Raw genomic sequence first — 17,675 nt, forward strand, 5'->3', positions numbered from 1 at the left:
AGAGGTGCATTTTTTCTTCAAGTGAAAAGATATTGGGTTGTATTTTATATTTATTTTAAAAAGATTTAAGTATAAAGGGATGTTATAAAATCAACCAGAAGAAGATACCTTTGAGTTTCCAAAATAGGTATGATGATGTATTCAGACTTTTTAACTTGAAATTTCAAGTATGTCTTACTTGTGGATTCTAAATTACAGTAGAAAAAAAATCTGAATGTTTCCAATGACTTTGTGACCTTACTTATAACTTAATTATCTTTTTAGCTAAATTTCAGTTTAATTGATAATTATAATGCAAAACTATGCATAGTGTGATCTCATTTTCATAATAAAAAATTAACATGTTACTATATGTATGGGAAAAGGAATCTGGATTGATAAACATCAAATTGTTAAGTGTAGTCAAATTAGAGTGGTAAGTATGGGAAACCATACATCCTGAGAAGTTTGTGGTTTTTCTTTTTTTTTTTTTTAATATTTTATTTATTTGAGGGAACGGGAGACTGAGAGAGAGTGAGTACAGGAGCAGCGGGAGGGGCGAAGGGAGAAGGAAAAGTAGACTCCTGGTTGAGCAGGGAGCCCCAGGTGGGGCTCAGTCCCAGGACCCTGGGTTCATGACGTGAGCTGAAGGCAGACGCTTAATCGACTGAGCCACCCAGGCGCCTGAAGTTAGTGTTTTCTTAAAGGACTTGTACAGTTCTGTACTGAACATCTTCAAAGGATGATAAGATTTTTTTTCCTACTTCATATTAGGAATTATTTCAAAGATTTTTAAGACTTGTTTATATCAGATTATAACAAGATTTTGTTTGCCCCAGGCCACAGTCATTGGACTTTTATGTAAGTGTCAATGCTCTTTGCAAAGTGCATTGAGACCAGCCCATAAAAAATCCTATCTTAGTGTAAATCTTCAAAATAATTGTCTTCCTTGTATCAGCAATGGTGTTAATAGCTGCTTTTGTCAGTTAATACTGCATATTTCTCTGCAAAAGTTTATTGATTGAAATGGATAAAAATATCTGCTTACACCTTTGACAAATTTATTGTGATAGATTTTACATATTATGCAGTTCACTTAAAGTGTACAGTTCAGTGGTTTTGCATAATAGCGATATTTGCATCCATCATCATAGTCAGTTTTAAAACTTTTTCATTATCTCAAAAAGAAAACCTGTACCTTTTGTCACAACCCCTCTCCCTAGCAACCCACTCATCTACTTTCTATCTCAGCATATTTGCTTATTCTGGACATTTCATATAAATGGAATTCTACAGAATGTGGTCTCTTGTGTCTGACTTCTTTAACTTCGTGAAATGTTTATGATGTTAAGTCTCATGCATCAGTGTTCGTTTATATTGCTGAATTATATTCCATTTTATGGGTATACCCCGTTTTGTCTTTTTAGTTACTGGTTGATGGACATTTAAATTGTTCCTAACAGGGACAGCCTGGTGGCTCAGCAGTTTAGCACCGCCTTTTTAATCAATGGAAAAAAGCAAGACACAATTACCATGACAGCCAAAAATAATCTAATGTTAGGAACAATTTTTTTTAAAGATTTTTTTTGTATTTATTTATTCATGAGAGACAGAGAGGCAGAGACACAGGCAGAGGGAGAAGCAGGCTCCAGGCAGGGAAGCCCGACGTGGTACTCGATCCCTGGGTCTCCAGGATCACACCCTGGCCGAAGGCGGCGCTAAATTGCTGAGCCACCTGGGCTGCCCTGTTAGTGCCTTTGGAGGCAGGCTTCTTCTGTATCACATCCTTATTAGAATGAGTTTTCCTTGTCTTTCCAAATGAAGACCTGAAAGATGGAATAGCTAGTACTGTTTCCTAGGGTGTATTATTGCTGCTGTAGTACTGTTGTTGTATTGTACTAAATAAATAATCCATGGGATCCCTGGGTGGCGCAGCGGTTTGGCGCCTGCCTTTGGCCCAGGGCGCGATCCTGGAGACCCGGGATCGAATCCCACATCGGGCTCCCGGTGCATGGAGCCTGCTTCTCCCTCTGCCTATGTCTCTGCCTCTCTCTCTTTCTCTCTCTGTGACTATCATAAATAAATAAAAATTAAAAAAAATAAAAATAAAAAAAAATAAATAAATAATCCTCATTTCCTTATTGTATTGTATGAAATAAATAATCCTCCAGAACTAATGTGTTCTTTGGATATCTGAAGTTCTCTAATAAAGAGCTTACTCCTGCAAAGACTTCTTAATTTCTGAATATAATTTAACCTTTTCTTACTTGTTTAATGTTTCTGATACTGTAACAGTGAAGCAGAAACACTTAGGACTTTATTGCCCGAATTACTAGATGGTCTCAAAGTTCTTACCTCCTTTAAAAAAAAATATTTTTTTTCTTTCTCTTGTAAGCCTGGTAAATAGTATTTTTAATAGTCCCTGTGCCTGTTTGAATAGTCCTTTACTCCCACCTTATTTCTAATTTGAATATGCATAATGCATATTGGGAACCCAGGTAGCCTGACTTGTTAGATTTTTTTTTTAAGAAGATTTTTATTTATTTATTTGAGAGAGCACAAGAGCATGAGTGGGTGGTGGAGAAGGAGACTCCCTGCTGAGTAGGGAGCCGGGATGTGGGGCTTTATCCCAGGACCCTGAGATCAGAACCTGAGCTGAAGGCAGATACTTGAACAACTCAGCCACCCAGGTGCCCCCCTGATTGTTAGATTTATGTGCAAATGAGAACTAGTAGATGTCCAGTAAGAATTTTGGGGTGTGAGAGCTTCAGACTTTGATTTTATGGTTTTAGTATTTAGATTAGATTTTTTTTTTTTTTTTAGGGTTCAGGGCTATACTGGGAATTGGTGGATAGTCTAATTATGTGTAAATTTATGTATTATATTCAAGTAATAAAATTCATCCCTTTGAGGATTCAGGCCCTTTATTATTTTATCTGCAGCTTTACATACTAATCTGCATGATCATGTATTTTTGCTTGCTTATATAAACTAGTAATAATGGTTACCTCAGAGAATAGTCTTCTTTTGGCTAGGATAAATTTCCATGAAAAACCTACAGATAGAAGAAAAGCAAAGTTAGATAATAAATTTTTGATCTTAAAAATGAAAAATAGTAGGAGCCAAATGGATATGTTTGGATTCATTAGTCTGTGTTTTTATGTTGTATTCTTATTGGTAAATAGAAATGGATGTTCAAAATGCTGAGTATATTGTCTATATTATCTCATTACAAATACCACATTTTAATTTATTGTATATATGGCAAAATAATTACTATTTCTATATTAGTTTACAAGTTTGTTAAGGAGTTCTTAAAATAGGTTTCCTGTTTTTGGTGAACTATAAAAAAATTAGGTTTCATATTGTGTAATTCTTGCCTATTGTATTGCTATTTCCAACAAATACATTGAATTCATTATTTTATTTTCATGGAAGAAAAACTACTAATTGTAAAGAGAGTTTAGTTTAGCTTAGTTTATTAATAGTCTTATTTCATTTATAAAATTGATATTTCTGTCTTCTTCCCTATGACTTACTAATTTAGCATTTATTGGAAAAAATGGCAGTAAAGGTTTTCTAGGATTGTGTAGTGGTCTTGTTCTGTTAATTTCTCATTAGTTGAGGACTAACCAATGACTGTTACTGCTCTTTTGTTAAAATTTTATCTCCTTTCTCACTTCTCAAGTTGTTTAAGTTTACTAAAAGATTTATGTTAGCTATTATAAAGCATTTTGTGGTATTGAATGCTTAAGTGACTAATAATACGCTCTTGTGACTCAGAAGTCAATAATCAGGAATCCCTTAATGTGTATTAAAGGAATTGAAATGGGCTTTGGTCATGTATTTAAAAAGATCTATGGTTCTCTTTTCTAAATTATACTGCATGTTATTTTTTTAAAATTTCAGACCTAATTCCATTAATATAGTCATAAGTGATTATAGAATGTGTTCATGTATGTTTAATGTGTGTATATGTATATATAGTAAATTGTAAAGTTTGTCAAACTGTGTAGTATTTCTTTGATACAGTTTAAAGTCATACAATGAGCAACAGTGGTTCAATTAAAGAGAAGTAGTTCACCTGCATATTAGAATTGCATATTGGTTAGTGTAGGGTTATTCTTAAGTCATTTTAATCTTTTTTTGTTGTCATCAAACTAAAAATCTTTTTCAATTTTAGGGGGAAAAAAATAGTGGCTTTGATGTCCTGTACCATAATATGAAACATGGACAGATATCAACAAAAGAACTAGCAGATTTTGTGAGAGAAAGGTATGTATTTTTTAAATAAGTAATTTAACAATTCATCTAGTTAAATTTTAGAATATAAATGAGAAAAAACATTTTTTTTGAGAGAGACAGGGGTGCTCTAGTGAGCACGGGGTTAGGGAGAGAATCTTAAGCAGGCTCCCAGCATGGAGCCAGAGGTGGAACTCAATCCCAAGACCCTGGGATCACAACCTGAGCTAAAATCAAGAATCAGACACTTAGCCAACTGAGCTGTCCAGGATATTTTAGTTAGATCTGGCTTAAAATTATCAAGTACACTCTTGAAAAGTACATTATTATAGTTACATTTTAAAGTAGTGTGGTTATCTGGTGTCTATACATTTACGTGATAGTTCCAAGTAGTATTGCTGAACTCCTGGTTTGTATTCACTGTTTGAAAATTTCTACATATTTTTCATTGAATTTATTATTACTAGCAAGGTGATACAATAGAAAAATGGAGGAATTTTGTAGGATAAAATACTCCATTTTATTTTATTTTTTTCAAGTTTTGGGATACATCTATAATTTTATTACAAAAGCATCCTTTTGGCATTAGTTGGTTACAGTGAAAGCAAGATACTGTAAGTGTGGCATAGCAGCTCTAATGTAACAGTTGCGTTCCCTGCTTCCTGAACCCAAATTTAAGTTGCCTTATATCTGTTATATACAAGTTACCTGCATTCATTAATGCTGCAAATAGGGAGGAGCTGATGCTAAGGGATTAGAGTAAATGTTGATAAGACTTTTTTTTTTTTTTAAAGATTTTATTTATTTATTCATGAGAGACAGAGAGAGAGAGAGAAAGAGAGAGAGAGAGGCAGAGACACAGGCAGAGGGAGAAGCAGGCTCCATGCAGGGAGCCTGATGTGGGACTCCATCCCGGGTCTCCAGGATCAGGCCCTGGGCTAATGGCGTCGCTAAACCGCTGAGCCCCCTGGGCTGCCCCTTGATAAGACTTTAAAAGTTTCTTCATGGGAAGGAACTTCCCTCCCTCCCCACAATTTACCTTACTTTAAAATAATCAGTTGCTAGTCTGAATAGCAGCAGCACCCAGGGAGCATCACGCTTAGTTCTTGTTAAACAGCAATACCTGTGCAATGCACGTTTTACAGCACAGGCAAAGGGAATGATCGCTTTTTTTTTTAATTTTAATTTTTATTTATTTATGATAGTCACAGAGAGAGAGAGAGAGAGAGAGAGAGAGAGAGGCAGAGACACAGGCAGAGGGAGAAGCGGGCTCCATGCACCGGGAATCCGACGTGGGATTCGATCCCGGGTCTCCAGGATCACGCCCTGGGCCAAAGGCAGGCGCCAAACCGCTGCGCCACTCGGGGATCCCGGGAATGATCGCTTTAAACTCCTGCATTAGAGTCTCTTAAAAAAATAAAAGCATTCCATTGAGTTCTTCCAGATGGTGTTATTGCTGTACATTTGTTGGTGGGTTACTCTGTGCTGTGTTTGCTTTGAAGGGATCTTCCAGTATATCTCCAATATTCCTTTCTTATAGAGTCCTTTTCTTTAGCTAGAATTTCACACAACTCTAATGCTTTATTGAGATTGTTCTCCTTGTCACATTAGTTTTCTAGCATGTCTTCATAGATGTCCATGAGAAAGGCAATCAGGTAGGGGAAACTATGACTTGGTTGCAAATCAAATCACTGGTTTAACGATTGGGATATTTGGAAAGACCAGGATCCTGTACAATCCCTTTCAAATAGTTGTGTGCACTCTCATTATGTGGTACTGGTTTGATCATTTCCAGAGTGTACTGGACTTCCCTCTCCAGCATAGCACTATCATTGTAGCCAGTGGTGTTAGAAATTGTGACGTAGGGGATCCCTGGGTGGCTCAACGGTTTGGCGCCTGCGTTTGGCCCAGGGTGTGATCCTGGAGTCCCGGGATCGAGTCCCACGTCGGGCTCCGTGCGTGGAACCTGCTTCTCTCTCTGCCTCTCTCTCCCTCTCTCTGTATCTCATGAATAAATAAATAAAATCTTTAAAAAAAATTATGAAATATATTTGGTTCCAGACAGAGTTATTACATCCTCTTTAAGAACCTGGTCTACAGGGGTGCCTCGGTGGCTCAGCAGTTGAGCGTCTGCCTTCAGCTCAGGCCGTGACCCCGGGGTCCTGGGATTGAGTCCCACATCAGGCTCCCCACAGGGAGCCTGCTTCTCCCTCTGCCTGTGTCTTTGCCTCTCTCTCTCTGTGTCTCTCATGAATAAGTAAATAAAATCTTAAAAAAAAAAAAAAAAAAAGGAACCTGGTCTATGTACTGCAGCTTATTATCCCAAAGTTTAAATTCCTGGATAACCCATTGTCGATGTTGCCAGGCTTGGTAATTCTTTGCATTCTGATAAGAATATCAGCAATAAACTCAAGCTCCTGAGATGGATCTTGTAGCCATTCCATTAATACTCGCCTCTGATGCCAAACTTGATAGTTTTGGGGCTGTTTCTCAATTACTGCAGTGATGTAGTTCATTTCTTCATTTAGATGATTTTGAAGTGACTTCAAGAGAACTTTCCGAAGATGCCACACTGTATAATTGGCTGCATTTAACTCAGTAGCATCTCTGCTGACTTTAAAAGCTCGTTCACTTCTTTCATCACACTGCAGAATGATCCGGAAATAATCATACACGTCTCTAAATTTTTCACTATAAATGATCCGGACCCCTGGATTGGGGCCATCGTTCTGCAGCACTGTATCTCTATCAGCCCATTCTGTTCTGGGCCTGTACAGGACATAGGTGGGCGAGTCCAGGCTCAGGAACGCGTCATCCATGGGGGACGCCACCGCTTCTCCCAGCTCAGCTGCATGGCTTCTTCCTGCGGCTGGGGCTCCAGCTCTGGCTCCCGGCAGGACTTGCTGCCCTGCACAGCCTCCCCCACCCTCTCCGTGGCCACCATCTGCAAAATATTACCATTTTAAACAAACATCATGAAACATGCTAAAATAATTTGAAAAGCCTAAGGTTTTTGAATTTGTAGTTTAATTATGATTGATTGATTGATTTAGATTTTAAGTGGGCTCCACACCCAATGTGGGGCTTGAACTTACAACCCTGAGATCAACAGTTGCATGCTCTATCAGCTGAGCCAGGCATGTGCCCCTCTGAGTTTTATTTTAAAGAAGTATAAGTATGTATTTTGAAAATCTGCAAATTTCTAAAATGTGTTGTCTTTAAGACTGAGAATATGGGATGCCTGGATGGCTCAACAGTTAAGCGCCTGCCTTCGGTTCAGGGCATGATCCTGGAGTCCCGGGATCGAGTCCCACATCGGGCTCCCTGCATGGAGCCTGATTCTCCCTCTGCCTGTGTCTCTGCCTCTCTCTCTCTCTCCCTCTCTGTGTGTCTCATGAATAAATAAAATCTTTAAAAAAAAATCTTTAAAAAAAAAAATCAAGGTAATTTGATTTGGATAAAGCTATTTTGTGGCTAGGCCTGCTTGGTAATTTGGGTTATTTCTAGTTTTTGCTATTACAAGTAACTTTGCTTTGAATATTCTTGCACATGGGTCTTGCCACACATATTTATATTAGGTATATGCCCTAGAGTAGAATTGCCAGGTCATAGAGTTATGTATGTGTAACTGTTGTAGGTAATGCCAAAGAATTTTCCAGGGTGGTTGTACCAGTTTACACCAGCAGCAACCTTGTTTCAGAGTTCTAGTCATTCCATGTCCTCATTGCCACTTGGTATGGCTCGTCTTTTTTTTTTTTTTTTGGCTCGTCTTTTAATTTGAATCATTCTGATAAGTAGTACTACATGTTTCCCTCACTTTTCAGAGGTTTGTGTTATGTCATTTTGCTCTTAGGAAATATCGACATTAGTGCCTTTTTTTGCTAACCGGGAAAAATCTGAAGAGGATTTGGGTTTTTGCAAAATATCGAAATGAGAAAATAGCATTTGGCGTTTGTTTTGCAGTGAGCCCTTCTGGAGGCAGTGCACACAGTGAAAGTGCCACTGCCAGGCTTCTTCCTTTCGAACTGTGCTCAGCATCTCAGCATCAAGCTGCTGTAGTTTTGAACTGTGTGAGCATCTGTGCCTTACCTCAGTTTATTTTGTGTATCTGTTAGCAAGATGTGTCCTGCGGTATCAGAAAAGCCTAAGAGGGGTATTTTTTGGGTCCAGTAAAGCTCAGAAATTTTTCCATATAAATTAACGGTAATTGCTTCTTTGCTTTATGCCATTTGGCTTTTGAAAGGTTTCATGGGAAGGCTGAACTTCTAGATGGTGAGGGATACCTGTATCTCATTATGATTTTATTTTATTTAATTAATTTTTTTAAAGATTTTATTTATTCATAGAGACACAGGAAGAGAGAGAGGCAGAGACACAGGCAGAGGGAGAAGTAGGCTCCATGTAGGGACCCTGCTCATTGTGATTTTAATTTGCATTTTCTTGATCGATAATGAGCTTGAGCATCCTTTCATATGTTTATTGGTCATTTGCATTTCCTGTTTTATGAAGTACCTCTTTATCTCTTTTTTTAATAAAGTATTTATTTGAGAGAGGGAGAGAGAGTGGGCACACACACGCATGCAGTGTGGGAAAGAGCAAGAGGGATAGACTCCTCAAGCAGACTCCCTGCTGAGTGTGGATCCAGTGCAGGGCTGGATCCCAGGATCCATGAGATCATGACCTGAGCTGGAAGCAAGAGTGGGACATTCAACCAACTGAGTCACCCGGACGCCCCCGTTCATTTCTGGTGTTTTTTTTTCTTGTTCTCCTCCCCCTCTTTAAAGAATAAATTGAAGGAGCTCTTTAGATATTTTGGATGAAAGCATTTTGTTGGTACGGTGTTGCAAATTCATTTTTTTTTTTTTAAAGATCTTATTTATTCATGAGAGACACAGAGAAAGAGAGGGAAAGACTCAGACAGAGGGAGAAGCAGGTTCCATATAGGGAGCCCGATGTGGGACTCGATCCCAGGTCTCCAGGGTCCCGTCCTGGGCCAAAGGTGGTGCCAAACCACTGAGCCACCTGGGCTGCCCGGTGTTGCAAATTTATATATAAATGTACTTGATTTTTATATATTGACTTTGTGCCCAGCAATCTGTTAGTCTTTGCTTATTCTGACAGTTTATCTGTAGATTGTTTGGGATTTTCTGTATGTATAATCATCTTGTACAAAATGACAGTTTTGTATATCCCTTTGCAGTCCTCATACCTTTTGGTTTTTCTTGACTTACCATACTGGCTAATACCTCAGGTATAATGCTGAATAGAAATGATGATGGCAGGCGTCTGGTCCTGTTCCTAGTCTCATATTTATTTCACTATTTTTTTTTTTTTAAGGATTTTATTTGTTTATTTGAGAGAAACAGAGCATGAGCAGGAAGAGGGGCAGAGGAGGAGGAAGAAGCAGACTCCCCTCTGAGCAGGGAGCCCAATATGGAGCTCAATCCCAGGACCCTGAGATCATGACCCGAGCCAAAGGGAGATCCCCAACCAACCGAGCCACCCAGTTGCCCCCACTCTTTTTTTTTTTTTTAATAGGCTTCATGTGGAGCCCAACACGGGGCTTGAACTCATAACCCTGAGATCAAGACCTGAGCTGAGATCAAGAGTCAAACACTTAACCGACTGAGCCACCCAGGTGCCCCTTACGTTTCACTCTTAAATATGATATATTTATTCTAGTTTTTTCCTTACTGTTAATCAGATAATGGAAATTCCCATTTGTTTACTGTTTTCTACTTTTTTAAAAAAATTATGAATGGTTGTTGACTTTGATCAAATGCTTTTCATGTATCTATTAAGATTTTTTTCTTTTTTTCCTCCTTGTTAAAAGCTGAATTTTTTTTTTTTTAAGATTTTATTTATTCATAAGAAACAGAGAGAGGTAGAGACACAGGCAGAGGGAGAAATAGGCTCCATGTAGGGAGCCGGACGTGGGACTCGATCCTGGGACCGTGGGATCATGCCCTAAGCCAAAGGCAGACGCTCAACCACTGAGCCACCCAGGCATCTCGTTAAGAACTGAATTACACTGAAGTTTGAATGTTAGACTGACTTCTTATTCCTGATATAAACTCAACTTGGTGGAGCTATATTATCATTTTTAAAGATTTTACTTATTCATTAATGAGACACACAGAGAGAGAGAGAGAGAGAGACAGAGACAGAGACACAGGCAGAGGGAGAAGCAGGCTCCATGCAAGGAGCCTGATGCGGGACTCGATCCCGGGACTCCAGGATCAGGCCATGAGCCGAAGGCGGTGCGAAACTGCTGAGCTACCCGGGCTGCCCTTATATATTATCATTTTTGTATATTAGTGGGTCACTTTGATGTTTTATTTAGGATTTTAGCATCTATATTTGTGATAGATAGTGGCCTGAAAAATTCCTTTATCTAACTCTTATTAGGTTTTGGTATCCAGATTAGTTGGTCTTATACAATGAATTGGGAGTATACCTCATTTTTTTATTCTTTGAAAATATTTGTGGAATATTATAGTTTCTTCTTTATGTATTTCATAGATTTTGCTGGTAGAATCATCTTTCTAGGAATGTTTCAAATTACATACTTAATTTCTTCAGTTCTTACAGGATTACTCAGATATTCCAGTTTTTCAATGAGTTTGATAAGTTTTACATATATACACTTAAAGATTTATTTATTTTAGGGAAAATGTGTGCACGCATGAATGAGGGGAGGGATGGAGGGAGAAGGAGCAAAGTGGACTCTCTGCTGAGTGTGTATGTAGGGTGGCTGGCTCCATCCTATAATCCTGAGACCATGACCTGAGCCAAAATCAAGAGTCTGCTGTTCAACTGACTGAGCCACCTGGGCACCCTGATAAGTTATATTTTTAAGGAATTATTTCATCTACATTTTCTTTCTTTTTTTTTAAGATTTTATTTATTTATTCATGAGAGAGACAGACAGAGAGAGAGGCAGAGACAGAGGCAGAGGGAGAAGCAGGCTCCACGGAGGGAGCCCGATGTGGGACTCGATCCCGGGTCTCCAGGATCACGCCCTGGGCTGAAGGCAGGCACTAAAACACTGAGCCACCCAGGCTGCCCTCATCTACATTAAAAAAAAATTTTTTTTTTCATTTTTATTTTAAATAGGCTACATGCCCAAAATGGGTCTTGAACCCATGACCCTGAGATCAAGAGTTGCATGATCTACTGACTGAGCCAGCCAGGTATCCCTCATCTACATTTTCAGATTTGTTAGAAAAAACTTACTCTTAATGTCCTCTTATGGACTTTTATTTTTATTTATTTTATTTTATTTTTATTTTTTAAAGATTTTATTTATTTATTCATGAGAGACACAGAGAGAGCGAGAGGCAGAGACATAGGCAGAGGGAGAAGCAGGCACCATGCAGGGAGCCTGATGTGGGACTCGATCCCGGGACTCCAGGATCACATCCTGGGCCAAAGGCAGGCTCCAAACCGCTGAACCACCCAGGGATCCCCGGACTTTTATTTTTATTTATTTATTTGTCTATTTATTTTTTATTTTATTTTATTTTATTTTGTCTATTTATTTTTAAGTAGGTTCTGTGCCCAACATGAGGCTTGAAACTCATGACCTTGAGATAGAGAGTTGCGCGCGCTGACTGAACCAGCCAGGTGCTCCCTTTTATGAACTTTTTAAATGTGCGCTGGATCTGTACTAGATGTCCCCTTTTCATTCCTGATTTTGGTTATTTGTGCCTTCTCTATATTTTATGATCAGTTTCATTTGTTGCTTGTTGGTTTAATAATTTGTATAAAAAAGTAACTTTTGGCTTTGCTGACCCTTTTTGTATATTTATTTTCTATTTCATTAACTTTCTGTTCCTTATTTCCTTTTACTTTGTGTTCAATTTGCTGTTTTTCTAATTTTGAGATGGATGTTTGACAATGATTTTAAGCCTTTTTTCATCTTTCATTTTTTTTTAAGATTTTATTTTTTAAAAGATTTTATTTATTCATGAGAGACACACAGAGAGGCAGAGACATAGGTAGAGGGAGAAATAGGCTCCACGCAGGGAGCCCAGTGCAGGACTCGATCCCGGGACTCCAGGATCATGCCCTGGGCCAAAGGCTCAACTGCTGAGCCATCCAGATATCCCAAAGATTTTATTGTTTTAAGTAATCTCTATACCCAACGTGGGACTCAAACTCACAACCCCGAGATCAAGAGTTGCACACTTCACCAACTGAGCCAGTCAGGCATCCCAACCTTTTTTCATTTCTTTTTTTTAAAAGATCTTATCTATTTATTCATGAGAGACACAGAGAGAGGCAGAGACACAGGCAGAGGGAGAAGCAGGCTCCATGCAGGGAGCCCGACACCGGACTCGATCCCGGGTCTCCAGGATCACACTCTGCAGGCGGCGCCAAACCGCTGTGCCACCGGGGCTGCCCCCTGTTTTCATTTTTGATATATTCATTAAAGTCTGTAAATCTCCCTCAAACATTGCTTTGTTGTGCCTCACTAGTTTTAGATACTCTAAGTTTCCTTGTGCTTTTTTCCTTGCCTCTCTGGGTTATTTCGAAGTATATTTCTAAAATTCCAAATATGTGATTTTTAAAGGTATATATTTGTTTATGCTTAATTACATGTAGTTAGAGAACATACTCTGTATGATTTCAGTGTTTTGAAATTTGTTGACACTTAGGTTACAGACCAGGATAGAGTCAATTTTGGCAAATACCTGCATGTACCTGAAAAGGCTATATTTTGCATTTGTTGCCTATATGTATTTAAGTTTGTGCATTCTGTTGTTCAGTTCTAATCTATCTCTACTGGTTTTTGTTTTATTTTAATCCCACCCATTTTATTGGTTCCCAAGAGAGTTATATTGAAAATCTTTCATTTTGATTGTGATTTTTCTACTTATCCATGTACTTCTGTCAATTTTTGCTTTATATATTCGAACCCATGTTAGTAGGTGGATACAGATTCTTTTTTTAAATTGAAGTGTGGTTCACACATATGTTTACATTAGTTTCAGGTGTACAACATAGTGATTGGACAGCTGTACATGCTGTGCTCACCACAGTGTAGCTACTGTCTTTTACCATATGGTGCTCTCACAGTACTTTTGACCCTATTCCCTCTGTATGCTTCATTCATATGACTTACTCATTCCATAAGTGGAAGCCTATATACCCTTTCCCCTCTCCTTAACCCATATTGTCCCTGCCCCCTCATCCCTTCTCTTACCTCTCCTTCGACAATCACCAGTTTGTTCTCTGTATCTATAGGTCTGTTTATGTTTTTTTGTGTTGTTTGATCATTTGTTTTTTAGATTTCACATAAGTGGAATACTTTATGGTATTTGTCAGACTTACTTCACTTAGTGTAATGGGCCATATTTGGCTGATGGTGCTGTAGGTTGCCAGACTCTATGTTATTTTAGTATTTGTTATCTATGTATCCTATTTATGTTTTATTTTTTCCTCTTCTTTCTTGCTTTTTGGCCTTTTAAAAAATTATCTTTTCTTCTATTAGCTTAGAAGTAATACCCTCTTTTACTTTTTCTTTTAGTGGTTATCCTAGGTTTACAACAAAATTGAGAGGAAGATATGGAGATTTCCCATTTATCTCTGCTCCTACACATGCATAGCCTCCCCTATTTTGAACATCCTTCACCAGAATGGTATATTTAAAACATTTTTTAAAAAATTTCTTATCTAAAAAAATTTTTATTTAAAAATTTTTTAATTGATGTATAGTTGACATACAAATTTATATTAGTTTCAGGCATACAATATAGGGAATATGCAATTATGTACATTAGAGAAGGCTTACCAGTGTAAGTGTGGTTACCTCTGTCACTATCCAAAGTTACTCCAATATTGTTGACTCTGTTCGCAATGTTGTACTTTTTTTTTTTTTTTTTTTTGAAGATTTTATTTATTCATGAGAGGGAAGCCTAATGTGTGGGCCTCAATCCTAGGATTGAGATCTGGGATCACGCCCTGAGCCAAAGGCAGACACTCAAGCACGGAGCTACCCAGGTGCCCCCCCCCCCCCCCCAATTCTGTACTTTTCATACCTATAATTTATTTATTGTGTACTGGAAGTTTTTTTTTTTTAATTTTTTTAAATTTTTATTTATGATAGTCACAGAGAGAGAGAGAGAGAGAGGCAGAGACATAGGCAGAGGGAGAAGCAGGCTCCATGCACTGGGAGCCTGACGTGGGATTCGATCCCGGGTCTCCAGGATCGTGCCCTGGGCCAAAGGCAGGCGCTAAACTGCTGCGCCACCCAGGGATCCCCTGTACTGGAAGTTTGTATCTCTTAATCCCCTTCACCTATTTTGTCCATCTTCCCACCCCTCTGGAGTATGGTACATTTTTTTTTTTTACCAAGGATGAACCTACATTGGCACATTATAATCACCCAAAGTCCATTGTTTTCCCTTGGGATTCACCCTTAGTATTGTACATTATGTGGTTTGGACAAATAATGATATGTATCCATTGTTCCAGTATTACATAGAGTATTTTCACTGTCTTAGGAATTGTTTGTGTTATTTTTCACTGTTTTCATAGTTTTGCCTTTTCCAAATGTCATATAGTTGAAATTATACAGTATGTAATAGACTTTTCAGATTGGTTTCTTTCACTTAGTAATATGCATTTAAGGTGCCTTAATATCTTTTCATGCCTTGGTGACCCATTTCTTTTAGTATTGAATGATATTCTATTGTTTGTATGTACCAGTTTATCCATTTACCTATCGAACAGTATGTTGGCTGCTTCCAAGTTTTGGTAGCAATGAATAAAGGTGTCCTAAGTATTTGTGGATTTTTGTGTGGACATAACTTTCCAACTCTTTTGGGTAGATACCAAAGAATTCCTTTGCTGGATTATACAGTAAGAATATGTTTAGTTTTGTAAGTAACTGCCAAAATGACTGTATCATTTTGCATTTCTGTCAGCCATGAATGAGAATTTCTTTGCTCCACATCCTTGATAGTATTTGATTTTCTCAGTGGTTTAGACTTTGGTCCTTCTAATGGGTATGTAGTTGTATCTTGTTTTAATTTACATTTCCTTGATGACATATAATGTGTAGCATCTTTTCATATGCTTATTTGCCACCTGTATATCTTTTTTTTAAATTTTTTTTTGTGAGCTATCTTTTGAGGTCATTGGCCCATTTTTTAATCAGGTTGTTGTCTTATTGTTCAATTTAAAGAGTTCTTTGTATATTTGGAGGTAATAATACTTTTTCAGATGTATCATTTGTAGTAGTTTCTCCCAGTCTATGGCTTTTCATTTTCTTGACATTGTTTTTCACAGAGCAGAAATTTTTAATTATAATGAAGTCCAACTTATTATTGATTTCTGTCATAGATTTTTACCTTTGTTGTTCATCTGAAAAGACATCACCATACCCAGGGTCTTCTGGGTCTTCTCTCTTACGTTATCTTCTAGGATTTTCACAGTTTTGCATTTCACTGCATTTTAAAAAAATTAATTCTAGCATCTACTGTTGGGATGTTAGCTATGAGTAATTTTTGCTTCTTTAAAGGTAACATTTGGTGGTAGGAAGGGTTTAGCTGCTTTTAATATTTTCTTTTAGCCTTTCATTTTCAGCAGTTTTCACCTGTGTGTAAACATATGTTACCTAGGAATAGACATAGCTTTACTATTTGATGAAGTATAGATTTCTTTTTATTTATCCTCTTAGGGTTTGTTGGGCTACTTGGATCTGTTGTTTGATATCTTTTGTCAGCTTTGGAAAATGGTCCGTCATTATCTCTGGAAATGTTTTTTCCCTTTACACATTAGATTTTTTTACTTTGTCCTTTCTGTGTTTTCCATTCTTCCATTTCTCTTCTCTCTTTTCCACTCTTTGTCTTTTTTTTTTTTTTTTTTTTTAAGATTTTTATCTATTTATTCATGAAAGACACAGAGAGAGAGAGGCAGAGACACAGGCAGAGGGAGAAGCAGGCTCCATGCAGGGAGCCCGATGTGGGTTTCAATCCCGGGACTCCAGGATCACACCCTGGGCCAAAGGCAGATGCCAAACTGCTCAGCCACCCAGGGATCCCTCTTTTGTCACTCTGAGCTTTATACCAGGATAGAGTCTTCTCACTTCTCTTCCTGTTTATTAATTCTTACCATAGTGTATTGAATCTGCTATTTAACTCCATGAGTTGAGATAATTTTTTTTTTAAGATTTTATTTATTTGAGAGACAATGTAAGAGAGAGATCACGAGCAGGAGGGAGGGAGTAGAGGAAGAAGCAGACTCCCTGCTAAACAGGGAGCCCAATACAGGGCTTTTATCCCAGGACCCTGGGATCCTGACCTGAGCTGAAGAGCTGAAGGTAGATGCTTAACTGACTGAGCCACCCAGGTGCCCAAGATAATAATTTTTGATATTGTATTTTTCAGATACAGAATTTGTGTCTCTTTTCAAATTTGCTCTGCTTTTACTTCACTTTTGAAAAATGACTTCCATTTCTTGACTGAAATTCTTTATTTATATTTTATTCATTATTTATATTTTATATCTATCTATCTATACACCTGTACACTCTGCACCCAATGTGGGGCTTGAATTCAGGATCCTGAGATCCAGAGTCACATGTTCTACTGACTGAGCCAGCCAGGTTCCCCTGAAATTCTTGATTTAATGTACTGTCTCCTTAAAGATAATATGTAAACTCATAAAATCTCAGCTTTACATTCTCAGCATTTGGAACGTTGCTAATTTGTTCCTCCTGGGTTTTGTTCATTTGTCTTATTTGCTTATGTCTGAAGGTTTTATGAGTGTGTATATGACATCCATACAGGATCCAGTATCAGGGTTTGAAAAGGTACTGTTGGTAGTCCCTTTGAGAGCTTGCCTACTTATGTTTTTTACTCCTTGAGTCTCAGAGGACATGAGATTTCCCATGCTTCTCATCTTTGGTAAGTCTGAATCTAGTTTTGTCTCCCTTACCCTGTGAAGCATTGAAAAACTCTGCTCCCTTCTTAGTCTCAGCTGCTGCTTCTAGATGCCCCCCAGGGAAAAGCTAATCAGCTGATATCTGACTTCTCTAGATATCCTTCCTGTAGATCTATCCTTCTCATTCTTACTTGCTTCCTGAGCTCTCTGATGCCTTATAGTTTAGTCCCTTTTTCTCCATAGTTTTCTGTTTTTCCTCATCAGAAAGAAAAAAACCACCAGGTTTTTTTTTTTTTTTTTTTTTTTTTTTTAAATCAGTTTACTGTTATAGATTAAGCCACTTTTTTTGCTGTTAAACTTACCCATTGAGATACTAATTTTTTTCTGTATTAACTTTTTTTTAGCTGATCAAAGTACCACCTTTGTGATACGATATATTAAAAAGCCATCAGAGGTTTAAAGGTGCAAAAAAAGGCACAGTTCCATCAGAGAGAGGCAGTTACTGTTAATAGTTCATTTTTGTTAGAGCTGGGTTTTGTGGGCATGGGATTGCGGATGAGTTT

General features: G+C 37.9%; 1 protein-coding gene and 1 pseudogene across 7 annotated transcripts in view; one reads left to right on the top strand and one right to left on the bottom strand.

Moving 5' to 3' along the window:
- The window catches only part of FCHO2 (FCH and mu domain containing endocytic adaptor 2), a 121,363-nt gene that overhangs the window by 11,503 nt on the left and 92,185 nt on the right, over nucleotides 1–17,675 (top strand). For all 7 annotated transcript variants that reach the window (XM_038530813.1, XM_038530816.1, XM_038530819.1 and 4 more), the window contains exon 2: nucleotides 4,163–4,254. In XM_038530813.1, coding sequence (XP_038386741.1) covers nucleotides 4,163–4,254 — 92 coding nt within the window. The remainder of the gene's footprint in view (nucleotides 1–4,162; nucleotides 4,255–17,675) is intronic.
- LOC111092564 lies at nucleotides 5,672–7,087 on the bottom strand (annotated as a pseudogene).

Source organism: Canis lupus, chromosome 2 (genome assembly GCF_011100685.1).
Source record: "Canis lupus familiaris isolate Mischka breed German Shepherd chromosome 2, alternate assembly UU_Cfam_GSD_1.0, whole genome shotgun sequence".
In the NCBI taxonomy this organism is placed as follows: Eukaryota; Metazoa; Chordata; class Mammalia; order Carnivora; family Canidae; genus Canis; species Canis lupus.